General features: G+C 40.8%; 1 protein-coding gene across 2 annotated transcripts in view; it reads left to right on the forward strand.

Moving 5' to 3' along the window:
• angpt2b (angiopoietin 2b) overlaps positions 1-27,220 on the forward strand; it is a 215,908-nt gene that overhangs the window by 74,428 nt on the left and 114,260 nt on the right. For both annotated transcript variants that reach the window (XM_048558424.2, XM_048558425.2), the window contains exons 3-5: positions 14,874-15,029; positions 23,197-23,318; positions 26,232-26,464. In XM_048558424.2, coding sequence (XP_048414381.1) covers positions 14,874-15,029; positions 23,197-23,318; positions 26,232-26,464 — 511 coding nt within the window. The remainder of the gene's footprint in view (positions 1-14,873; positions 15,030-23,196; positions 23,319-26,231; positions 26,465-27,220) is intronic.

The raw sequence follows: 27,220 nt of genomic DNA on the forward strand, positions 1-27,220 counted from the left end.
TTCATGTTGTATGGGAAAATCCAGCCCCTTTTATTAATTAGGAATGTTACCTATTTAACAACTTTTGCATTTTGCCAATTTTCTCCTTACTCTGAAAATGTCTTTTTGTTTTAAATTTGTTTTCTTTCTTTTTAACCCATTGCTTTACCCTTTGGGATTGTCTCTTTTCTCAATAGTAACTTTCATCCTATTATAATATTAATATCACTGTTTGCAAAGGCCATTATCATCCTCCCTCTGTCACCATATTCCATCAAAAGAAAATCTCCACATCATTACAACAAAACAATGTTTGAAACCTTCCTTCCTGTACCATCTTTAATGAAGCATTCCTCTGCCTCGCCCTTCTATTTCTCTAATCACTTGCACTTGGCACTGGACGTAATTCAATGAACACTACTTTTCACTCCTAATTTCCTACTTGGCTCAGATTGGATACAGAACTCTCTCTTTTTTTCTGCTTATGCTGTCCATAGTAATGTTGACCATAACTGCAGGATATTTACTCCTTAGCTCCAGATTGATCAGAGTAGATCCTGTGAATCAGAAACACCAAGATAATAAAATGTGAGGCTGGATGAACACAGCAGGCCAAGCAGCATCTCAGGAGCACAAAAGCTGACGTTTCGGGCCTAGACCCTTCATCAGAGCTCTCTTTGATGAAGGGTCTAGGCCCGAAACATCAGCTTTTGTGCTCCTGAGATGCTGCTTGGCCTGCTGTGTTCATCCAGCCTCACATTTTATTATCTTGGAATTCTCCAGCATCTGCAGTTCCCATTATCTCCAATCAGAAACACCATCCTGGATTCATGTCTACAGCCACATGATCTCTTACCTATTCCCCATCGGAATCACCAACCACACCGATGCAGTTCTAGTCATCCTTGGAGCCCTAACCTAACCCGTGGTGCCATCGAATTGACTTTGGTTGTTTCTTCTGGATGAACCACCCCTCTCATGGTTAGGACCAAACATTCGTTGGCATTTAGAATGCACTCAGGGGCCCTTGTGTTGTCTGGCAGTCACATATTCCTCTTTTCCTCTGATGGCTTGGCTACATCTATAAATGTGCTCAGCATGAAGCTCTCAACTTCATAGATGCACCATTGTGACCTCATCTGCTGTTGAATTTTAATGGACCTTCTCACTGCTTTTCTGATCCTTCTCACTGAAATGTTGCCCATTTATAGCCTTTCATGCTTAACCTTTGCTGCTTTTATTTCTGTCCGGCTGAACTGTCCCAAGTTATAGCCAAGTCCTGAAAATCTTGTTACCACTATAAGACCATCAGGAGTAGGAACAGGAATATGCCATTTGATCTTTCAAGCCTGCTCCAACGTTCAAAAGGATCATGGCAGATCTGACACTACCTAAATCTACACCTGAGTGTCTTGCAGCATTGTAATTTGGATAGGACACTGTTGGCTTACAAATCCACTTTAAAAGAAATTCTTAGCTTCAACTTAGAGAACCACTGGGCCAAAAATAAAATAAGTTCAGTTGCTAATAGAGCAGGAAACAACTTACGCCCATCTGCGATTGCTAAGCATTTCAATATCTTTCAGTCAGACTAAATTATTCTAAATCATTGATTAGTTGTATGCCTATAATTAGAGAAAAATTATTTTACAAGGGTTCTCCTACTCTGCGAATAACATAGACAAGTGATGGGGAGCCCAGAAACCACTATAGTGCTATTTCTAAGGAATTCTCCAGTTCACCCAACTAGGACAGTTTGCAGATCCCCAGTGGAGAGTCGTCTGTTCCCCATGTATGCTCCTTACCATGAACTGGACATTCTGTCATTTAGGAATGAAACAGCTTGGTTCAGCCTAAAATGATGATATCCTGTGGGAAGCTGGGGCAGGTCAGTGTCATCTGGAAACAAAAACACAAAACAGTGCAAAGGTTCTTTAAAACGGAATTTGCTTTAATTTTCTCAATGGAGCATATACTTACTTCAGAAAAATGCTATTTGCTTCCTCTGCCATGGATTTTCCATTAATTCCGTTTTGGCTTCCGTCTTTCCATATGATTTGACTGCTTATTACTTGAGTGATTTTATGATTAATTATTTGAGCGTAGAGCTCATAAATTCATAGTGTCATACAGTATAGAAACAGACCTTTCAGTTCAATTCATCCATGCTGACCAACTTTTCCAAACTAAATTATTCCCATTTGCCTACATCTGGTCCATATCTCTGTAAACCTTTCCAATGTATGTACCTACAGCAAATACCACAAATGCTTTTAGAAACGAACACACACAAGCTCATGAGGGACAAAGTTATTGAGGATTATTCTGGTGGTGTTAGATGAAGTGGAAACAAAACTTGTGGCCTTGAGTTAAACAGTATGTTTCAGTGCTGCATGTTCCTTGAGTTTCTGATATCGTTGTCCTTGAGGACATCTTGATGTTGGATCTTCAATCCCTTCCCAAAGACAGAACTATTTGCATTGCTCTTGTTGTGTAACCACATTCCTTCTGCTGGGGCAAATGACCAAATCAGTGAGATGACATGTGGAATTGCTGATCTATCTGTTGATGACTGATCTTGAAGGATTGTCAATTTCGCCTCATAATCTTGGATAATTTATTTTTTATCTGCAAATATCTTTAGTAGGGAATGTATGTCATCAGTCTCATAAATGTTGGTATCGACTACAGATCAATCTTCAGTTCAGAGCTAAAATAACATGGCAAAGGTTGGCATTCATACAGAATGCCTGCCCTGCCATTCATAAAAATGCAACAGGGGAAGGGATGGATATTTGGGAACCAGGAATAACATTCATTAGATAACAGTAAGTTTACAATTTAGCAGTAATCCTTTCCATTCCCCCCATTTAGTCTGTAAATGCCAGATCCAATTTTACTAAGTAGGAATTTGCAGTAACTGCAGATAACATCCCTCATTACTCCACATTAAATTAAAATAAAATCCATTAGGTATTCAGTAAAATGCAAACGACTTCATCTTCTAAATTTGTATCACAAATAGATTATGTCAGCGGAAGCAGTGAGATAAGTTTATGATTTCCTCTAGTAGTTACTGACCACAGTCCTGCTGGCTATGAAGTCACTTCAGAGTTATTGAGCCAATTTTCACTATTCTCTCTTAACATTACCCATAACACATGCCTTTGAGTAAAAAGGGGATGTCTCACAGGAAATCTTGTTGTTAGTGACTAATGATGTCATTTGAACCTCTGAGTTAGAATATAATGTCATAAACACATCCAGCCCAACCATTTTGGGCATATTAAACTTTCCCCAACTCACCCTCTGCAGTAGACTGAATATATTACTAGATATTTCAAAAGTAAAAAGCACTTAATATAGGTCTTTGACTTAAGTTGTCTTATGTTAACTGCTGACCCTTTGCTGTTATAGGTTGTATAAGCCCCCTTGTTGTAATGTTGTCTACCATTTAATCCTCCCTGGGTTCCTTTCCAAGCCAGAACAGTGCTGGATCTTCTTCTTTAGACACAGATTGAAATTACAATAATGTTTGCCTCTTTTAAAGCTTCCTCACAATGCATAAATGTACAACTGTGTCATATAATTAATAACAAACGGTTTCCCCGCAGTGGTCGAGAACGCCCTCCACCATGTCTCCCGCATTTCCCACACCTCATCCCTCACACCCCGCCCTCGCAATAACCGCCAAAAGAGAATCCCCCGAGTCCTCACATACCACCCCACCAACCTCCGGATACAATGCATCATCCTCCGAACACTTCCGCCATCTACGATCTGACTCCAACACTAAAGACATTTTTCCAACCCCACCCTTGCCTACCTTCCGGAGAGCCCACTCTCTCCGCGACTCCCTTGTCCGCTCCACACTCCCCTCCAACTCCACCACACCCAGCACTTTCCCCTGCAACCGCAGGAAGTGCTACACCTGCCCCCACATCACCTCCCTCACCCCCATCCCAGGCCCCAAGATGACTTTCCACATCAAGCAGATGTTCACCTGCACATCTGCCAATGTGGTACACTGCTTCCGCTGTACATGGTGTGGCTTCCTCTACATTGGGTAAACCAAGCAGAGGCTTGGGGACCGCTTTGCAGAACACCTATGCTCCGTTCGCAGTAAACAACTGCACCTCCCAGTCGTGAACCATTTCAACTCCCCCTCCCATTCCTTAGACGACATGTCCATCCTGGGCCTCCTGCAGTGCCTTAATATGCCACCCGTAGGTTGCAGGAACAGCAACTCATATTCCGCTTGGGAACACTGCAGCCTAATGGTATCAATGTGGATTTCACCAGCTTCAAAATCTCCCCTCCCCCACTGCTTCCCAAAACCAGCCCAGCTCATCCCCGCCTGTCTAATCTGTTCTTCCTCTCACCTATTCCCCCCTCCCACCTCAAGCTGCACCTTCATTTCCTACCTACTAATTTCATACCCCCCCTTGACCTGTCCATCCTCCCCAGACTGACCTATCCTGTCCCTACCTCCCCACCCATACTGTCCTCTCCACCTATCTGCTCCTCTATCCATCTTCAGTCCGCCTCCCCCTCTCTCCCTATTTATTTCAGAATCCCCTCCCCTTCCCCCTTTTCTGATGAAGGGTCTAGGCCCAAAACATCAGTTTTTGTGCTCCTAAGATGCTGCTTGGCCTGCTGTGTTCATCCAGCTTCACACTTTGTTATCTTGGATTCTCCAGCATCTACAGTTCCCATTACCTCTGATTCCAATACAAGGGACACTGGCTGGAATAAGGAGAAAAAGAGAACACAGTGAAGTAAGTTTGAACTCTTTCAGCTAAAAGGTACTGGAGTGGAGTTCAATTTCCACCACCATTGATCCCATCCCATACATCCTTCAACCACTCCCCTACCATCATCCATGTTACTCTAGTACACCCAAAATCCATCCAAGAATTACCAAGATAATTGGCACTTGAAATTGGGCATGGCTTTTGTCCCCATGGCGCAAGGAATTACTAATAATGAGGCAAAGCCATACAGGCTCCTTACATCAAACATAGAACATTGAAGATAGAACAGTACAGAACTGTACTGGTCCTTCAGCCAACCATGTTGTACCGAATTATTATCCTACTAAGATTGAACTACCCTGCATGCCCTGCATTTTTCTATCCTCCATGTGCCTATCCAAGAATCACTTAAAAGTCTCTAAAGTATCTGACTCCACTACCACTGCTGGCAGTGCATTCCACATGCCCACCACACTCTGTGTGAAGAACCTACCTCTGATATCTACCCTATACCTTCCTCCAATCACCTTAAAATTATGCCCCCTCGTAATAGTCATTTCGGCCCTGGGACAAAAGTCTCTGACCATCCACACTATCTATGCTTCTCATCATCTTGTACACCTCTATCAAGTCACCTCTCATCCTTCTTCACTCCAATGAAAAAATCCCTAGCTCCCTCAACCTTTCCTCATCACACCTGCCCTCCAGTCCAGGCAGCATCCTGGTAAATCTCCTCTGCACCCTCTCTAAAGCTTCCACATCTTTCCTATAACGAGGTGACCAGAACTGAACATAATATTCCAAGTGTGGTCTAACCAGGGTTTTATAGAGCTGCAGCATAATCCCTTGGCTCTTAAACTCAATTCCCTTGTTGAGGAAAGCAAACACACCATACGCCTTCACTACAACACTGCCAACTTGGGTGGCAACTTCGAGAGATCAGCACATTGTGTTGAGCTTTGGAGTTCCAGACTTTTATTTGGGGTACGCTGTGATGTAAAACCAAGCAGACTGAAAACTTCTAATAGGGCTAGAGGATGAAAAAAATGTCAGGACGTGGCCTCACTATAAGTGACCGCAGATGACCTGCAGAGCACATTCAGTCTGGCAGAGATTCTGGCATAGACAATCTCTTTTTCGGAACTCTGCCCTGGACCAGCAAACAATCTGCAATGCAGAACAGAGGATGTATGACCAGGGACATACAAAACCATTGAAAGTATTTCACTGGTGTTTAGAGGCCAGAACTTGCCTCAGGTACAGGCTTAATTCCCTCAACCAGCATCTCCTCTGCAGAATCTCTGAGCATTGCAAAGGAATAGAGATTCAAATGAACTGTTTCACTTTCATCTGCGACATGATAATTTAAAACATTAGGAAAAACAGGGCTGTGGAAATAGATGTAAACTTTGACTCAGGTAATTGTTATGTTCTGGAGGGAATATATTGAAGAGTAGGATAAGAAGGCAGACGTGTGAGGACAAAATCTATAAAGTAGATATTCCTTAATGGATCAAATGGGCTGGCTTTGTTTTATCTCCTAAAAGCAGCTAATGACTACTGTCTGAAGTGTACAATCAGCAAGTCATAACAAAATATGTTTGCTTTCAACTCAGAGAATTGTGCTGTGGAAATAATATTCTGTGATATTACAAATTTTCTGAACCAACTTTTAGAAGTGAAAGTACTTGAAAAAACCTTGTCCTTTACTTTTAATGTAGCCGCCAATGTAAGTAATATAACAAAGGAAGCACTGTAAAGATTAGGGAACATTCTAATCAGGGTGGGGGTGTGAATGAACCTTTCCTGAAAATTTAATCATCTCTGAATTTAACCACATCTTTTACTCAGACAGCATGACACACAGGAATGTGGGAGGCATACATGATATCAGAACATTAACTAGGAGGACAAACTTAGCGATACTTCTCATTTCCTATTAAGGAGTTATTGTTGCTGGTAGAGGTGTTGACGAATATGTTGAATGCTTTCAGCATCTTTTAGTTGTGCTTCTCCAGATCAATTCTCAGGGTTTTTAAACCATGCAGAGGTGTGAATGTGTCCAATTCCAAATGAAATGTGTTCGTATGCTCCCCACATGATTTGGATCCCCATCTGCTATTATAACAACTTGAAAAGATCATTGTCATATGTTTATTGTTAGCTTTGTCTCTCTGTGAGGGAGATTGAAAATAACTCCAGCAATGTTTGCTTTATGTTTGATCGAATATTGCGTTTTTAGAAAAGGCAGCAGACTGGTCAATGTAATCCTCTGGCCACATGTCAAACTTTGGATGCTAGCACTGCCATAGGGGCTGCTGATAGCATCTGATATGTAGTGCTTTTAATGAAGTAGCCTGGAAACCTAAGTGTTCAGAGTGAGTATGCCTGCACACTTGTTCCTTTCAGGCATTCAAAACTAATTAAATTAGGGCCATGGCCCAGAATCTGGCAGGAAGATCTCCATTGGACTCTGAATGTTCAGTGGCCTCTTTCAGGAAAACTAGCTGCAAATTCCTGTTGTTTACTTTTGACCTATTTCACTGTTTAAAACTATGTTCATCTTCCAAAACTTTCCAAACATGTATAACATTTCATGCTGTGCAGAGAACTCTTACTCTTCACTCTATCTGGTGGCTTGGAGATGGAAGGTATTGAAGTGCACAAGGTCCATTCATTTACACAGCATCTGAAATGTGCTGTGCTTGTGATCTGGGCATGAACAGACCTCTTGGCAGCATTCAGTAATCCTGTTTTATCTGTTCCTACATCACAGCAACACTTGGTGAATTGAGGGCTTCTGAGGTGTCCTGACTTGGGAAAAAAACATGCAACTTGGTGGGACTCAGAACAGCAGCATCTGCGGAGACAGAAACTGAGTTAACATTTAAGGGTGCAGATCTTTCCCTGAGAACGGGAAGAGGCTAGTGATGCTGTCGGCTGTCAGCAAAAATAGAGGCTAAATATGAAGGGAGGTGGGGAAGGAACAAAAAAGAAGGTTGATGTTGGAGTGTATGCAGGAAACATTAAATATCAGAATTGTTAATGGCAGAAGACAAAAAAAGTGGTGGAAAATAAAGATGGATTCCAAAATGAGCAGTAAACAATAATAACAGAATTACTACCAGCATTTACTTTCTGAAAGAATCGGTGTAGTGTTATGATCTGATCTGACTTTTCTCCACTGAAAAATGTTCCTCAAACATTTGTGAACATCTTTGAACCAGCACTCAAGACCAAAGACAGAAAAGTTGGAATGGGAATACACTGGAGAATTAAAATGATAAGCAGTCAAAATTTCAGCGTTGTGGACTGAACAGAGGTGTTCAGCAAATTGGTTCTACAGTTTGTATTTAACTTGCCCATAGTAGAGGAGATTGGTCTGTGAGCAGTGAATGCAATACATTAATGTGGAATGTCTCTCCTTTTGTGTATACCTTTCTCTCAGGCAAACAATTTTTCGTGGTCTCTTCCTTGAGTTAACTGAGGAGTAAATTTTCGAGCTATTAAAAGCAGAAGAAATAATTTTAAAAATACACATCAAGAGAATAAATGAAGCAACCAGGAACAATATTGGTATCTTGGATGTTAACAAAGAAAGGGTTGAAAGAGTAGATGTTTTACCTTTGAGCTTATCTGGCATGGGAAAGGCAGGGACACTTGCAATAATTGAAGAGTGCACAGGTATATCATTGGGGGAGCAATTCCTTCAGAATTGTGAAGGGTCCATGGCAAAGACATTTGGCAGTAGCATCACCCATTAGGAAATATAGATAATAGTTGATAACCTATGTTGTAGAAAGTGAGAACAAGGGGAACCCTATCTGTTTCTGAGAGGAAGAGGAAGATTTAATATCAGAATTGGATGTAATGGGATATATTCTGCCAGTATCATTGAGGGGAATCCTCAGCTGAATAAAGTAAGTCCAAATTGGAAGAGTCAGTGTAGAAGGCAACATTATGAAAACATATGCAATATCAATGGATAATCTGAGAGGAGGGAATAGTGTCTTCAAGGAAGTGAAGGCAGAGTCTGTTTAACTGAGGTAGCTGTGGAAATCCATGAGTTTATATTAGAAAAGGAAAGTACATTAAATATCAGGAAACCAAAATAAAAACAGGAAATGCCGGGAATCGTCAATGGATAGAAAACATCAATATAAAGAGAAACAATGTCAACATTTAGGTCAGTTATTTTTCATGAGCTGATGATCAAGACATCAACCTGAAAAGTTCTTTCTGTTTATCTGTCTGTAGACGTTGCCCCATCTGCTGTGTACTCAATCATTTTTGGTTTATGTTGCATTAGGACCAATCCTTGGGCCAGGTCCCTCAAGTGAATATGGTTTCAGACAGAATGTCTCAAATTATTATGCACCTAGATGAGAAGGGATAAACTGGCTCCCTTCTTTATTTGTCATTTCTTCAATCGCAACAAGTTTAGTTTAAAAGGAATCCTTTCTGGAGTTGATTGATTGGCCGAGCTGACTGGTTTTCATGCAAATATTTCACCTCCCTTCTAGGTGACATCATCAATGCGGTGTTGCCTCTATCGAAGTGCTGTTTTTCTGTCCCGCTCTGAACTTACATGGTCCGATCTGTCATGTTGGGCTGTCTTATTTCCAGTTTTGGACCATGGTGGTGTGTTGATGGAGTCTCTTTCAACATGTCTGTTAATTGCATCAGTGGTTGAAAAACAGGCCTCCTGGAATTCAGTGCTTGTCTTTGTCTCACTTGTCCCTGTACTGTAACTTTGTCCATGTCAAATTGATGTCCTTCTATGTCAGAGTGTATTGAAACGAGAGAGGGTTGGTTGTGCTGTTTTGAGTGAGTTGGTGTTCATGTATCTGGTGGTGAGTTTCCTGCCCATTGTCCTATGTAGTGTTCCTTGCAGTTGCTGCCTGGTATTTTGTATACCACATTTGTCCTGCTCATTATGGGTTTGTGGTCTTTGGTCTTTGGGAGTAACCAGCGAAGTGCGGCTTGTGTTGGTTTGTGTGCTATCCTTATTCCAAGAGGTTGTAAGAGTCTTGTAGTCAATTTGGATGTGTTTCTAACATAAGGTAGGGTGGCCGGTGTGTTGGGATGTACAGTGTCTTCTTGGTGTTGTTTGCTTTCCAGGCATCAGCGGATGAAGCTGTTAGGATAGCCATTGCTTTCGAAGACTCTGTACAGGTGTTCCTCTTTGTTTTTTGCACAGCTTTAGGGTGTCGCAGTGATTTATTGCTCATTTAAACCGATTCTGGACGCAATGGACAATCTGAGAGGAGGGCATATTGTCTTCTTGGAAATGAAGCAAGAGTCAGTGAAATTGAGGTAGCTGTGGTAACTCAAGACTCTGTTTAAATGAGTGCCAGAGGAAGTGATAGAAGTGAGTACAATTACAGCATTTAAAATACATTTGGATGTGATAGGAAGAGCTTAGAGGGATCTGGGCCAAATACTGGCAAATGGGACATGTTCAATTTAGAAAGCCTGGTCTGCATGGATGAGTAGGATCGAAGTGTCTGTTTCTGGGCTGTGTGACTCAATGATTCTGCCTGAGCCCAAAAGAAGTTTAAAAGTGAGACAATGTATACAGGGCAGTCTCTGAGGTTCGTGAACATTTGACAATGAGTCAAGAGTAATGATGCAGTATTGGGCAATGCAAGGAGCACAGGTTTGTAGGTGAGATGTTGGCTTCAAGATGGCTGGCTTTGCAAGTCAGCTGAAATTGTTTTGTCTTGTTTCTTTTGGACAATGACTGGTTGCAGCACCCAATATGAGATTTAGTAATTTTATTTTTACCTGTAGTGCAGGGATGTTTGATTGTAGTACTCAAGCTATGCTTTTCATAGTACACAAGGCCACTAAGTCACACAGACCAGGACAGTAATTGAAATTTCTCTCTCCACAGATGCTGCCAGACCTACTGAGATTTTCCAGAAGTTTCTGTTCTTGTTACTGATTTATAGTATCTGCAATTCTTTCAGCATTTAGAGAAAAAAACATGTCTACAGTTTGGGATGAAATCCATACAAAGCAACTTTTCAATGAGATTGGGAAGGAGGGTTGTGGTGATGTGAGGGATGGATCATGCAAATCAGCCTCTTATTACAATCTAAATGCAGTCAAGTTAGGTAAAGGGGAAGTACAACGAGATCTAGGTGTTCTTGTACATCAGTCAATGAAAAAAAGCATGCAGGTACAGCAGGCAGTGATGGAAGCTTATGGCACGCTGGCCTTCACAACAAGAGGAATTGACTATAGGAGCAAAGAGGTCCTTCTGCAGCTGTACAGGGCCCTGTTGAGACTGCACCTGGAGTAGTGTGTGCAGTTTTGGTCTCTAAATTTGAGGAAGGACATTCTTGCTATTGAGGGAGTGCAGCGTAGGTTCATGAGGTCAATTCCCGGAATGGCGGAACTATCATATGTTGAAAGATTGGAGTGACTGGGCTTGTATACACTTGAGTTTAGAAGGATGAGAGGGGATCTGATTGAGACATATAAGATTATTAAGGGATTGGACACTCTGGAGGCAGGGAGCATGTTTCTGCTGATGGGTGAGTCCAGAACCAGAGGACACAGTTTAAAAATTAGGGGTAGGGCATTTAGAATATGGTTGAGGAAAAACTTCTTCACCCAGAGAGTGGTGGATATATGGAATGCTCTGCCCCAGAAGGCAGTGAAGGCCAAGCCTCTGGATGCTTTCAAGAAAGAGATGGATAGCGCTCTTAAAGATAGTGGGATCAAGGGTTATGGGGATAAGGCAGGAACAGGATACTGATTGTGGATGATCAGCCATGATCATAATGAATGGTGGTGCTGGCTCCAAGGGCCGAATGGCCTACTCCAGCACCTATTGTCTATTATCTATTGCCTACTGTCTATTATTTCTGTAGCCTCAGGGGCTCACAGTCCAGTTTGTTTTGAGTTACCTCTCTTGTTTTGAGAAGTTACCAATTGCATTTCTCTTGGCACATTCAGGGATGATATTCTAGACTTCCTTTCTGGACAGACATTGGTTTTACATCTGCAGTCGCCTTTTGGCTGTAGGTCCTCTTTGTTTAAAAATGAAACAAGAGACAATGTATCTGTGATAGCTTTGGGACTCTGATCCCCATCATAACATTAAACATGATTGATGGATTTACCCCTGAAATGGTCTGCAGGGAAGGGATAATGAAGAAATGTGAAAGCGAAATTGATCACTGCCAAAAGCAAGATGCAGCCACGATACAGTTATCGCTGTTCTGGAAAAAAATATATAAAGAGATGAAGGAGGCAATCAACATAATTTTGTGAAAAAGAATATTCCACATTTTCCAGAAAGAAGAAGGTAGGCATGGCTAGATATATATAAGTTTCCATGGCAACTTATCTCATTTGGAACAATTGAGTGACCCACTTGAGCAGCTATAAAGTTCCTAAATAACACTGAAGTATTTAGAAACAAAGTACAGAATTTTCCACTATCCCACACAGTAATATATTTCTTGATTCACTTCAGGCTCTTGTCACAGACTTGGTTTTTCAGCTTGTTTGTGAAACTTTGTGAAAACACTTACTTTTAGATTGGATGTACTTTCACCAGATGGACTATTACATTTCAAGACCATCACCTACTTGAGGGCAATTAGGGCTGCAATGCCGGCTAGCTAATGACACCCACATCCATGAAAACATGAATTAAAATAAAACGAAAAGTAAATACTCTTACAGTGAGTCATTCTGGTGTCTACAATCAATCTTTCTTCTTTAAGCTCAGTGCCCAGCGCCCATTATGTATGCTGCAGCTCAGATATAGTGAGGATCAGATACCACTCCATCAGTAATGGCTAAGGAACATTCTTTCAAAACTATCCCCAAAGAATGAATTCTACTACATCATTATCTTCTCCACAAGTGGTCCTCAGGTCACTTTTGAGTGAGACTGCTTATTAGCAAGGATCTGTTCCATGGCTGTCGTATCTGGAAGAGGGATTCTTACAACTTTGACGAGAGTGCCTGAATTCTGAGAGAGACTTTCAACCCATGAGCAGAGTGTGGATTCAATTCCTATGCCAATTACGGCCCACCATACACCTACCATGCCAGAACAATTTTAAACATGCAGGAAATGAAATAATTATATAAACCAAGTAGGCTGATATGCAAAAACGTTTTGTGCACCAGCAACATGCAAAAGTATGGGGGTGACAATTAATGTTTTATTGACAAAATGCATAGTAGGATAACTTGTGCAGTGTGAAGATGCTGGAAGAACACACACTACAAACTGGGGTATGTTAGAAGTATAATAGAGACGCAAGATTTAGAACTCTTCTGTTTGTCAATCTGATTAACTGACCTGATAACTTATGTTAATACTCACCAAGTCTAGAATTATATGTTAATCAGCAATCTCTTGTTACTTGATTGTGTGACATTTCTGGTACAACCCCTGATCCACATCCTTCTTCGGACCCCATATTTCACCGTGAGAAGTGCCAAGTCAGGCTTGTGTCTTGTCATCAGAACAACTCCATTCCCAATCGGTCTTTTTACTGCCAACTTACCACAAGCAGTGCAACGTGAGGGACAATTCACTTCCTGTTTACAGGTCAAGAAGTTTACAATGACTAACTCCAGAATTCCTTCACATTTTTGTTCATGTTATTAACGGAATTGGGTGAATTGGAGAAATTTTCTTAATAACTATCGATTTTGCATAATAAATGTACCGAAGTAGATTCTTTACTGGATTCAAAATCATTCTATAACCTCCATTGATATCGGGCTGGCTCTTAAACGGGTTGCAAGGGTGAAAATGATGTTTGTCAAAAACATAAAGCAAACTTGTGGCGAACTGTCAGCCCATTTTTTAACCCTGTGTCTGATTTTGTTTCCTCGCAGTGAATTAGAACTGGGTACTTTTCAAAATCGGCTATCAATTCCTATAAATTTTTAAAAATAGGTGTCCCGAGGGACGCATAAAAATGTATCCTCTGCCCCAATGATTGTACTTTCATTTGAATCAATGGTTACTAGCAGCTTCATTTCATTTCCTTTTCTTACATTGAAAGCATCTGAAATGCCATGGTGGAGACGTTGTCATGTCAACTGGATGCCAAGCAATAGTACAGCAAATTATCATTGTTATGAAGTTTTTAATGGAAAATAGTCAATGAGATAATTTGATTAGATGTCTGATTAGTGAGCTTGAAACATAAAACACAATGTACATATATTGTCTGAAATTAAAATGTTCCAATTAAAATCAAACTAATGCTACAAGAAATAGAAATAATTTGCATAATACAGGCAGGAACGTCTTATGGAAATACTCCCTGTCTCCCACTGTAAATTCAGTAGAAGAGTGGAACATGAGAAAGAAGCATACCACACTGCCATTATGGCAGGAAAGTTTTAAGAGACCTCAGGAATTAGGGAACAATTTTTTGCCTCTGCGCTCCAAGTAACTCATTGTCACTTCATCAGAAGTCTGTAAAATTAATGGAAAACGCAGCGTGCATACAGATATCCTTGGGGTTACAGACTCTCTTCTGCTGAAGATGCAGCAATTAAATTGGTGAACAGCCCATGGAAATTCATTCCTCAGTTCTTTGTTAGAAGTCCTGGTGCTTTAGATTCCTGCTTTGAAAGAGCTTTGACACCTATGCTGTGTCTTTGAAAGAGGCCTCAAAGGTGAAAATCCCTCGTCAAAATAAGAGTGTCTGATAATGAAACTCTTAGAAAGAAGAAAGCTCTGCCTGTCCTAAAACCTTCTTATATATCCATGTTCCTCTTGCTGCAAAAGACCTAAACTCTGGAATTACGTCTGTACCTTCTCGATCTACTTATTGCTTCAACTTGCACCAAAAAGCCACCTCTGGCCAACAGTTAATTGTTTGGCCTGACATTGTCTTATAGGGTGTGGTATTGAATTTTGAATGATAATGTTCCTGTGAAGAGGCACTGAACATTTTAGTGCATTAAAAATGGAATATAAAATCACACTAGTGATGCTGTAGGCTTTCTCTTCAGAACCAGTAGATTCAATAAACTTTTCAAAAATGTGTTTTCTCTATCACGTTGCAACTTGAAAGCTGGGTGCATTTTTTTTAATATACTGAGTCACCACACAGCCTCTATAAAATGGTTTATATCATTTCATTGCAGCTTGAAAATTATATTCAGGACAGCGTGAAGACTGAGATAGTGGAGATCCAGCGAAATGCAGTGCAGAACCAAACTGCAGCCATGTTGGAAATAGGAACTAATCTCCTGACTCAAACTGCAGAACAAACTCGCAAGCTCACCGATGTGGAAACACAGGTAATCCATTCATTTATCCAAGTAGCATCAATGACCTTCTCTCATTAATCTGTTTTTTTTTTCAAAACTAATTGCCCGGCAAATGTTAATGTACTTTCTTGCAAAAGATTTAGATGAATTTGGAGTCAGCACAAAGAGTGCCACAATTATTTCCTAATTTGAATTGGAACAGATTGAATTTAACCCAGTTTGGATTTTGCTACTGTTCTTCCATTGAATATGCAGCAGTTTTGAACATAGATATTTTTATTTGAATCCTTCCAGACAAAGCCTCCATTGCAAAATGCCCCAGATTCAAATTATAAAATATAAAATTTCTGCATTGCTGATCTCTTTATAGCATTTTCCTTCCTGCGATTACTCCTAGTCTAACATACACTGACTACAGTTTATTTTGAGTGAAAGACTCTTCATTTTCTGTTGCCTCCAGATCCAACAATTTCTTTTATATAAAACACACACATGGCGAACATTTACTTTCTGTTTAACATCACGTATTTACTGAGCACTGCACTTCTGATTGTCATTTGTTTTTCAGGAATCTCCCATTTAATTTCTACATTTTGTACTCTCAGCTCGGTTTCTTTCTGCTTTCCATTTAACACACGTATTAAGGAGTCTTTGGGTTAGACAATCTGAAACCTCCACAGAATATGCCTTTGTAAATAATCATAGTCTGAAGTATGTTATTACTTTTAGAAGCCCTTTGCTTGGCATTGCCAAAGAAAGATGGGTCACAATCACATTTGTTTGCACTCAAGGAATTCCATATAATTTTTATCCACGTCAGATAGAATGATATTAAAAGATGTTTGTTCAACTAATATTGGGAAACAAGAGAAATGTTTCAAAATGCTTTTATGGACAAAGTGTAGGTCCTACGTAAAACTAAACACAATTATCTGAGAGAGAATTTGGTTGAGAGACAGAATCCCATTGAGAGTACAGAACAGACTGGGCGAGGTGAGGAACATTCGGATGGAATAATGCTACCAGGAGCAGGTTGAGAAATTCAAAGAGCTTCGGGGGCACCGGAGAGGGCATTCTGTCTGCATTTATCCCCCAGTAAATATCACTGAAGCAAATAATCTTAGCATTTCTTTTTTTCTGCTTTTGGAGTCTAACAGCTGCTGTATATTCGCCTACAAGGTAGCTTTAACTAAAATTGAAAAGCAATACATTGGCTGAAGTGAATTCAGGTCTGAAGTACACAATCTTGGAGTTCTGGTAACTGACATGATAGTGCTACCCACTGTGATGAATGGCAGCAGTTATTGGTCTTGATAACATGGCCCATTGTATCCCTAGGGTGTGGGAACAGGCCATTTGGCCCAACAAGTCCACACTGACCCTCTGAAGAGTATCCCACCCAGACTCACTCCCCAACACTACTGTATCCCTGTAGCCCTGCATTTCCCATGGCCAATCCACCTAACCTACACATCTTTGGAATCCAGGAGGAAACGAGAACACCCAGAGGAAATCCATGCAAACACGGGGAGAATGTGCAAACTCCATACAGTTGCCCGAGGGTGGATTTCAACCTGGATCCCTTGTGCTATGAAGCAGCAGTATTAGCTGCTGAGCCACCATGCTGCCCCATGCAATAAATCACAGAATATCGATTGCCATCCTGATCAGTTGGTATATTGTATAGTAATTTTTTTGTGATTCACACACCAGGAGTCCCACGTCCTCTGTACCTCTGATAACTGCAATTTCCACCCATTAAAATAATGGTCTAGATTCTTCAAACAGGATGGGTCTTTTGGGATGAAAGCGCAATATTTTGGTAAGGAAACCTGAAAATCCTGGAAATATAGTCCCACAGATCAACTTATTATTTGATAGTGTTACCAAAATCATTCTGATTGACAATTCAGGCTTCCAAATCAGTGAAGAACTCTTTCAGAGCAGTTAGGAAAATTGCATATGCTATTGGGAGTGAAGGCAGTGAGGTGGTTCATGGAGGGATATAATCCCCAACTGTGATGGTGGGGAGGGTTCAGTTTATGAGTCAGCAATTTGTATTCAGTCCTAGAGAAAGTCTTAACAACCATGAGGAAACATTCATTCGCCAGATAGCCCAAAATAATGCACTTACCTTCTCAATGAAACAGCTCTCACCTCATGTGAGCTGCCAGGCCTGTGGTAAGGATAGGTCAGTGAAAAAAAGCTCCAGAAAATGCTTTGAGTGTCCAGCAAGGTCATGGGCTCAGTCTTCCAGAAAAAAAAAGAAACAGAATGTAGAGGCTGTTTCAATATTATAGCAAATAAAACCATCAGCTAAGGTTAAGACTGTGGTTTCAGAATGCTACGCATCACAGAGCAAGTTTGAGTTGCTGTGGCAAGTAGTACATTTCTGTACACATTGATTTCCGGAGCAATAGACGTTGAAGCAGAGGTTCCAATGTTTTTTCTATCACGTGGGTGACCATCTCTCCTGTCCTTACTGCCTGTCATTGGATTGTGTAAGAATGATTTTCAGGTTGATACTTAATCTGCTTGGCTACATTTCCTTTGGCCATCGAAGGTGAGGTGGGTCTCTAACCTGGAGCTATTGATGCAGGGATGTTACCCACAGCACCATTGGCTCCCACCCCGAACCTTTGTCAAATCTATAACTGAAGTTGAATGGGATGCCACATTGTAATGGTGCATTAGAATTCCCAATCCAATTTCATGGGGTTGCTTCGGTTGCATCTTCTCTGTCTTCATGTGTTCCATTTCCATTAAGTCCAGAAATGATTGAGTTCAGCCTGGGTTGGAGATTTTTACCTTTTTTTGCACTTGATCTGATCCCAACTTAACTCCTTTGGGAACCAATAGTGACTAAATATTGTTTTTAATCACTGTCTCACATTGTATGACAAACTCCAGACATTAAAATATAAGCCCACGACAGCAAGAAACATTGGCTAAATTATTCCAATGCCTAGAATAGCAAAATCTGGATTCAGGTTGCTGTAGGCTGTTGACGTCCTGGAGAAATTCTGGTACACACGCATGCATTGAAACTACCCTGGAAATTTAAACTTCTCAATAAAAACCGAAAGAACCGCGGATGCTGTAAATCAGGAACAAAAACAGAAGTTTCATGAAAAAGCTCAGAAGGTCTGGCAGCATCTGTGAAGAAAAAAAGCAGAGTTAATGTTTCGGGTCTGGTGACCGTTACCCAGAATAATAATGAACTCCTCAGTTCTGAGGACAGGGATTCAAATCCTACTACAGAATATGGTGGAATTTGAATCCAATGAAACTCTGGAACTAAAACTCTAATGATAACCATGAAATCATTGTCACCATTAGACAATGATAGTTGGGGAAAAGCCCCTCTGGGGCATTAATGTCCTTTAAGGAAACGGCCATCTTATCTGGTTTGGGCTGCGTGTGACTCCAGACCCAATGCAGCCTGGTTGACTCTCAACGATCAAATGGACAATTAGAGATGGGCAATAAACACTAGTATAGCCAGCGACATCATCTTCACATCACTCTCCAATCACTGTGCCCTCAACCCGATCAGAGCCAGCTATTCTCCTCCATCCCAACTGATCAGACCTGGACATCTTTCAATATCACTTGAACCCTATTGATCTAGATATACCACTCAAGCCAACAGCTGACTCAATCAATCCACTTACTCACTCATGCACTCACTCAGACGTTCTGTCAGTGATATTCTTTTACATTCTCACACTTTCTCACTCTTACACACACTAAATCATTCACACACTCATTCAATCATTAATTGAGTCACTCACTCATTCACTCACTCACTCACGCACTTACTCACTCACTCACTGACTCCTCAATCACTCACTCACTCACTCACTCACCCAAAGTACTGACTATGCCAGCTGTAATTTGCCTGCAATCTTCTTGCCAGTTACAAAATTACGGCATAAGCAAGTGCTGCAGTGTAAAACATTGACCAATACATAACTAGAACTCCGGTAAAAATCTAAAACATTTCAAATGTAGAAATTCAGCAGTAAAATCCTTGCAGGGAGGTTTGCTAGTGCTACTTGGGAGGGCTTAAAGTAGAGAGGCAGGGAGCTGGGAACCAGAGCAACAAGTCAGCAAGTGGAGGGATTGAGGGAAAAACAAACGTTAGGACTAGTAAGTCGGAAAAGAAGGACAGGCAGAGACTGGTAAATGAACACGATGATATAAGTGGGCTGGTGTGTTTATTTCAATGCAAAGACAATTATAGTGAAGGCAGATGAGCTTACAGCCTGGATCAGTACATGGAGCTATGGCCATTACACAGACTTGGTTGAGAGAAGGACAGGACTGGCTGATCAACTTTCTCCAGCTTTGTTGTTTTAGGCGTGAGAGAGAGAAAGGTGAAAGAAGTGGAGGAGTTGCACTATTAATCAGGGAGAATGTCACATCTGCACTCAAAGAGTCATTGAATCATAGAGATGTACAGCAAGGAAACAGCCCTTTGGCTCAACACATCCACACTGATCAAATATCTGGAATAAATCTAGTCACATTTGTCAGCATTTGGCCCATATCTCTCTAAACCCTTCCTATTCGAATAGCCATCAGATGCCTTTTAAATGTTGCATCTGTACCAGCCTCCACCATTTCCTCTGGCAGCTCATTCCATACACACACCATTCTCAGTGTGAGAAAGTTACCCCTCAGTTCCCTTTTAAATCATTCTCCCTCACCTTAAACTTATGAACTCAAGTTTTGAGTCCCCTACCCTGGGAAAAAGACTTGGATATTTACCCTATCTATGCCCCTCAAGATTTTATAAACCTCTATAAGGTTACCCCTCAGCCTCCAACACTCCAGGGAAAATACGCCCAGCCTATTCAGCCTCTCCCTGTAGCTCAAACGCTCCAACCCTGGCGACATCCTTATAAATCTTTTCTGAGCCGTTTCAAGTTTCACAACATCATTCCCATAGCAGGGAGAATAGAAGTTCAGGCAGTATTGTAATCGTGGCCTAACCAATGTCCTGTACAGCCGTGACATAATCTCCCAACTTTTCTACTCAATGCACTGACAAACAAAGGCAAGCATATCAAGTGTCTTCTTCACTATCCTATTTACCTGCAACTCCACTTTCAAGGAACTACAAACAAGCACTCCAAGATCTCTTTGTTCAGCAACACTTCCTATTACCTTACCTCATGTGTACAATTAACTAATTTGCCTTTCTAAAATGCAGCTCCTCACATTTGCCTAAAGTAAACTCCATCAGACACTCCTTGGCCCATTGGTCCATTTGATCAACGTCCTGTTGAACTTCGAGATAATTTTCTTTGCGGGCCTCTACAACTCCAATTTTGGTGCCATCTGCAAACTTACTATCCATTCCTCCTATGTTCACATCCAAATCATTTATAAAAATGACTAAAAGCAATGAATTCAGCACCAATTCTTGTGGCACACTGCTGGTCAAAGGCCTTCAGTCTGCAAAGCACCTGCCTACCACCACCCTCTGTCCTCTAACTTCAGGCTGATTCTTTATCCAGATTGTTAGATTCCCCTCTATTCCATGTGATCGAACCTTACTCACCAGTCCACCATGAAGATCCTCAGATAAGACATACTGGAGGGCTCATCCACTGAGCAACATGGGTACAGCTCAAAAATAGTATGGGTACCATCACTCTGAAAAGATTATGCAACAACCCCCTGAACAGCCACTGAGATATTGAGGGACAAATATGTAGGCAGATTGTGGAAAGATGCAATAACAACATGGTTTTCATTGTGGGTGACTTCAAGTTCCCCAATATTGACTGAAGGGCCATACTGGACATTGTATTGGCTAATGAGTCTACCCAGATGACTGACATTTTAGTGGGAAAGCATTTTGGATCACAACTTAAATTTTAAGATAGCTATGAATAATGATAATCAGGGCCTTGTGAGAAGATACTAAAGTGAGGGAGGGCAAGTTTTGTCAGTATTAGACAGGAACTAGGGAATATTAATTGGGATGAGCTGTTATTGGCAAATCCACACTTGACATGAGGGAATTGTTTAAAGATCTACTGATCAGAGTTCAGGCCTGGGCAAGAAGGAAGGACAAGGATGACATGGCAAGGGACTCTTGGATAATGAGGGACGTTGTGAACTAAGACAAAAGGAGAAAAGAAACATACATTAGGTTTACAAAACTAAACTTGGACAGAGCCCACAAGGAATATAAAGAAAGCAGGAAAGAACTCAAGCAGGGAATTAGGAGAACAATTCTTTGTGTACAGTAAAAACAAGAGGATAACTGGGAAGAAGGTAGCATCACTCAAGGATAAAGAAGGGAAATTGTGCTTGGAGGCAGAGGATGTGGGTGAGATTCTAAATGAGTACTTTGCATCGGTATTCACCCAGGAGAAGGATATGGAGAATAGTGAGATTTGTGTGAAGCATGCTCATATGCTAGGACATTTTGAGATCAAGAAAGAAGTGATGTTGGGCCTCTTGAGAAGCATGAAGGCAGGTAAGTCCCCAGGCCCTGAAAGTATCTACCCCAGGTTGTTGAGAGAAGCAAGACAGGAGATTGTTAGAGCATTGAACAAGATCTTTGTATCTGTGCTAGCCACTGGAGAGGTCCTGATGGACTGGTAAGTATCTAAAGTTGTTCTTTGCCTATGAAGGGAAATAAGGATAATCTAGGAAAATATAGACAGTGAGTCTCACATCAGAGGTTGGACAGATATTTGAGAAAATTCCTAGAGTAGGATTTATGTGCATTTGGAAAAGCATGGCCTAATTAGGAATGGTCAGTATAGCTCTATACGGGGTAGGTCATGTCTTCGTAACTTGATTGAATTTTTCAAAGAATTGATGAAGGTGATCAATGACGGTAGAGCAGGAGGATATTGCCCATATGGATTTTAGTAAGGCTTTCAACAAGGTCCCTCATAGTTGTTCCTTCCAGAGGATTAAAATGCATGCGATCCCCGGTGACTTGGTTGGCCGATAGAAGGCAGAGATTAGTGTAGGTTTCTTTCTGGTTGGCGTTCCGTGACTGATGGTGTTCCATAGGGACCCATATTGGGATCTCTGCTTTTTGTAATATGTATAAATGGCTCTGATGAGAATATAGATGAGGGGGTTAGTAAGTTTGCAGACAATACAAAGAATGGTGGAGTTGTGGATAGTGTGGAATGCTATCAAATGATACAGTGAGATATAGATAGTTGCAGATATTGGTGGAGAAATGGCAGATGGAGGTCAACCAGATAAATGTGAGGTGTTGCACTTTGGAAGGTCAAATGTTAAGGAAAAATATGCAGTTAATGGCAGTACCCTGAGCGGCATTGTTGTGCAGAGGGATCTAGGGGTTCAAGTTCATAGCTCCCTGAAAGTTGCCATACAAGTAGATAGGGTGTCAAAAAAGGTGTATGGCATGCTTGCCTTCATTGTTCGCGTGATTGAGTAAAGAGTCAGGATGTCATGTTGCAGCTTAAGACTTTGGTAAGGTCACACTTAGAGTATTGCATTCAATGCTAGTTGCCACATTACAGGAAGGATATGGAGGCTTTGGAGACGGTGCAGAAGAGGTTTACCAGGATGCTGATTGGATTAGAGGATATAAGCTGGAAGGACAGGCTAGGAAATCTTGGCTTGTTTTCTCTGGGGTGGTGGAGGTTGAGGAGGGACTTGAGAGAAGTTGAGTAAATTATGAGATGGCACACTGCTGGTCAACAATTCAACCCTGGATAGTTTTGAAAGATTCTTTTCTTTCTCCCCCAGATTTGAAATGTCTAATACTAGGAGGCATGTATTAAGATGAGAGGGCAAAAGTTCAAAGGGGATGTGAGAGACAAGAATTTTACACAAAGAGTGGAAGGAATTCAGAACGCATTGCCAGAGACAAATATGACAGGGGCATTTAGGGAACTTTTAAACAAACTCATGAAAATGCAAGGAATGGAGAGATAGGGGCCAAGGGCAGGCAGAAGGGATCAGTTTAATTTGGCATCATGTTCAGCACAACATCATGGGCTGAAGAGTATGTCCCTGTGCTGTACTGTTCTATGTTCTATAACAAAATAAATTTCAGTGTATATTCAACATTCACCGCAGGCTTCCAGTTTAAACTAATTGACAACTCAAAGTTTAGCAAGTGCTGAATTCTGGCTCCAATGTGAACTGTTCCTTTCCATTGTCAATAATAACTTGCCTTATTTTTGAGGTTCTGAATCAAACGTCGCGTCTTGAAATCCAGTTGCTGGAGAATTCACTTTCAACAAACAAACTGGAGAAACAAATCATGGTGCAGACGCAGGAAATTACCAAACTCCATGAAAAGAACAGGTGTGTTTAAATGCAGCTGGAATTGTCACTGAAGCTGCTATAGACTCAAACTGTGAGACAAATTGAAACATCCTGTTGAAATGGGCAGAAATAAAAAGTTCTCGAGATTTATTCTTCTGAGCTCAGTCCTATGTATGATTCCAAATTCAAACAGAACTTGTGGGGCTGTAATGCCTCACTGGGATAGCATGCTGGAAATCAAGCCTCACTAATCCCAGACTCATTGCAAATGATAAAAGTTTTATAAAAGTGCATATAAATCCCCAATTTATATGTCTTGTATATTGACAGATTGGCAGAAAGTGTGGATCAGATTTCTGCACTTGGAAGAATGATTAGTTATTACAACCAAGTAGATTCTATCTACAGGTAAACAAATATAAATCATCAAAATGTAACTTCATCAGTCAAAAATGCAAAATCCCCTTTACACATACATGGACAGACATACAAAGACAGAGAAAAATAAACCTTGTGTTTGAAGGATGGAGAAAAAGACTGGGAAGGCAGGTCAAGACCCTTGTCTACAAAGTACACTGAAATGATCCTTTCTTGCTCATTAGGACTTGCTGCTTATCAACCTTCCTTCTCCAGGACTTCACAATTGTTTGTAGGATGCACAGGAAGACTGTTGCACATTAATAAATGGTTGTTGGTTTAAGAGCCCAGCTTACAGCAACTGATGAATGGATACAAACTGGCTCCCTTCAAAGCTGAGGTGTATTTTTATTGTAGCAAGAAAGACAACTCCTTCTTTGTCAATCATCCTCTGACCACTGCCCAAACATTCACACCGACAAGCTTTTCAGCTACTTGAGAGCCAATTACATAGTTATGGGCAGGAATAATTGCCTTGCCAATGAATCACCATTCCACAGTCAGCTACTTGCTCTTGGCCTGAATCTGCATTCACATATACTACTTGACTCCAGTTCATCTGCAACTAGACTTAGCCCAACCTTCTTGAAGAAACAGTCGTGTAACAGAGCAAACAAAGAGTGTCACGAAATTTGCTCTTAAATAGTACAGCAATGACATCCATAATCCTTGGTTATTAAAACATTCCATTTCCTATTTCAGTCCACGGTGAAAAATATAGCGAAATAAAAAGATCTTTACACACAGTGAGATATTCAGACAGACTGAGTGAGCAATACACTACATCTTAAAGGTAGTGGCTACTCAACTCCAACCCCCTTCCGCAACATCCTTGAATGCTTTAGCCTGTTGTAACTTTCAAGGCTGAGATCAATAACATTTTGTTTGATACAGTATCGAGGATACAAAACAAAGACTACTAAATGACGTTGAGGAATCGATCAACCTTGATGTGATTAAATGATAGATTAGGCGTGATTGCTGAATGGCCTGTGCCTGTCCCCATGTTCCTATCCAAATCACAATTTATATATCCTTCTAATACAACACAACTTGAACAGATACTTTACCAGAACCAACCTCATAGATGAAAGTAGGTGTAAAGCCACTGCAAGAAACACCCAAAAGATTTTCTTGCCCATCAGTTGTAAGCTGAGTTAGCATTGAATCCTACGCTTCACTGCCTCACATCTTGCCATAAGCCACAGCCTAATGCAATGGCACCCTCACAATTCCTCGTCCTGCCTTCTCCATCCAGGTCAACTCAGATTTGTTGGAGTTGAAGTGTTACGCACAAATGGAGCTTGGGTTGGCAACAAGTAGCTGGTTGGCCTGTAGGCTAGTGACAAAGGCCTTTTGACCTGCCAACAACAAGATGATTGGTTCTCAGGGCTCTGAACAACTTGGGTCTGTGAACAAGGCACAAAGATACCTATTCGAACTTCACCAGCTCAGGAGTTCTTGCTGCAAGAAAAGCTCCTTTAGGACTGAAGAAAACCAATTTATTTTTCCCTCGAACCATCGCTGTAAGTCATGGTTTTAATTAATAAGTCAGCAATATTTACAATTGTGTGAACTAATCTCCCTTTACCTCTAACAAATGGATGAAAATGTCCAGAGAAGGAAGACCAAGAAGCAGCATTCTGAGCAGCACAAAAACCATCTCAGCAAATCCTGTGAAGAGAAGCCACTGAACTGATTTATTAGTTTTCTTCATCCAAAACACGCAGATTTTGTTCTGCCTGTGTCTGTGTTCAAGTGACAGTTTATCAGGGATTAGAATTTTAATCAGTGGAGTTATATGCTGACAGTTCATAATTGTTTACCTGTAGGTAACATCTACTTACTTGTAAAAACTAGTAATTTTTGCCAATCACAGAAACATGGTCCAAGCTTTTAGTCAACCTGGATCTGAAAACCCAGCAAATTGAGGAATTCTGTGTACATTTTAGAATCTATTACTGTTGTGGGAAGTCTGGAACTAGTGCAGCTTGATTTCCAGCCCACTTTCCGAGTGAGGCTAATAATTGACAATAATACAATGCGTCATCAGGACCTGGAAATGACCTGGTTGTCAGATTCCTGACCCTGAATTGATCTATTTCCTTTTCTGTGATAAACATCTCACAGACCTGCCCGAGGACTTAACTTGCTTTTATCTTTTTTTGTATCAATATGTTGAATCCACAATACATTAAACAAACTAATCTCAAAATTGTATATACCACGATCAAAGTATTAAGAAACTCTTTTGGTGCTGGGAGTGTGGAGACTTTTAACCCTTGAGTTTGCAAATCTCCTCTAAGCTAGAAATCTCATACCGTCCTGAAATACAGCTATTGCCATGACTGCTGGAAAAAAGTGACAAATAAAGTTCTGGAATTTTGAACTCTTTTAGGAATAAAAGTAAAATCACTTTTTCATGAATTATCAGTCTAACATCTGCAAGCATTCCTTACAGAATGCTGAATATACTAATCTTTATTCAGTGAAGTGTAAGCATGTTGATATTCTCTGGCACATCTTGTCTTTCAGCTTTCTCGAGCAGAAAGTTCTGGAAATGGAAGGTAAACATGAAACTGAGCTTCAGTCAATAAAAGCAGAGAAGCTGGAGATGCAGGACCTGTTGGTGAAGCAGAGTACAATTATCGGGGAACTAGAAAAGCAGCTGAATGTAGCCACCCAGAACAACAGTGTACTACAGAGCCAGCAGCTTTTATTAATGGAGACTGTTCACAATCTGCTGAATATGGTCTCCCATGGCGACGGTTAGTGATAAGACCATGTTGAAATTTCATGCATGCTTACTGATATGGCTGTGCCTTCTCATGCTAAAGAACTGAATTATGGGGGAGCACATGTTGGTTTTCTCCATAATTTCTGATCCCCTACTCTCATTACCTTTTACTCAAGGGAAGTAGAGAATGAGGCCTCCATATGGCTAAAAAAAACTTTGGCTTACCTTCAACATGCCCAAAAGCCATTGACTGAACTGGATGAAGATTCCAGCTATAGAGAGGGTGAATCAATTCTGTTAGTTCTGACAATTCTGGAAAAGAGCCAACAAAGTCACAGTGGGACGTGAAGTCCATTTCTGTGCTCTAAAGAGACTGGTTGCATTTTCAGATCTCATTTTAAAATTATGAACAAGTTCAGTCTCCCCCTTGGATGGTCCACAGACAGGGCTGCTCCTACATCACTATTGTAGGCAACAGGGAACATTTTGGATCTTGGAGAAAACAAGGTAACAGCATTGTTTACAGGAACACTTGTGAGAAGTGGCTTGAATAAGTAAGGCTACACATTGTTCTGTGACTTTCATATTTGTCCAGGGCTCATGTCTTAGCATTGAAGTGAGAGCTTTTATGATGCATTTTGACATGTTCAATCAGACACCAACATGAAGAGACACTGAAGTTCTCTCCATAGAATAAGAATTGATTAGATACTGAGAGAAACCTCTGCTGAGAGTAACAAAGCAATATTCAAGAACATCTTGCTATTTTTGCATCCTCACTGCCTGA

Source organism: Stegostoma tigrinum, chromosome 24 (assembly GCF_030684315.1).
Source record: "Stegostoma tigrinum isolate sSteTig4 chromosome 24, sSteTig4.hap1, whole genome shotgun sequence".
NCBI lineage: Eukaryota > Metazoa > Chordata > Chondrichthyes > Orectolobiformes > Stegostomatidae > Stegostoma > Stegostoma tigrinum.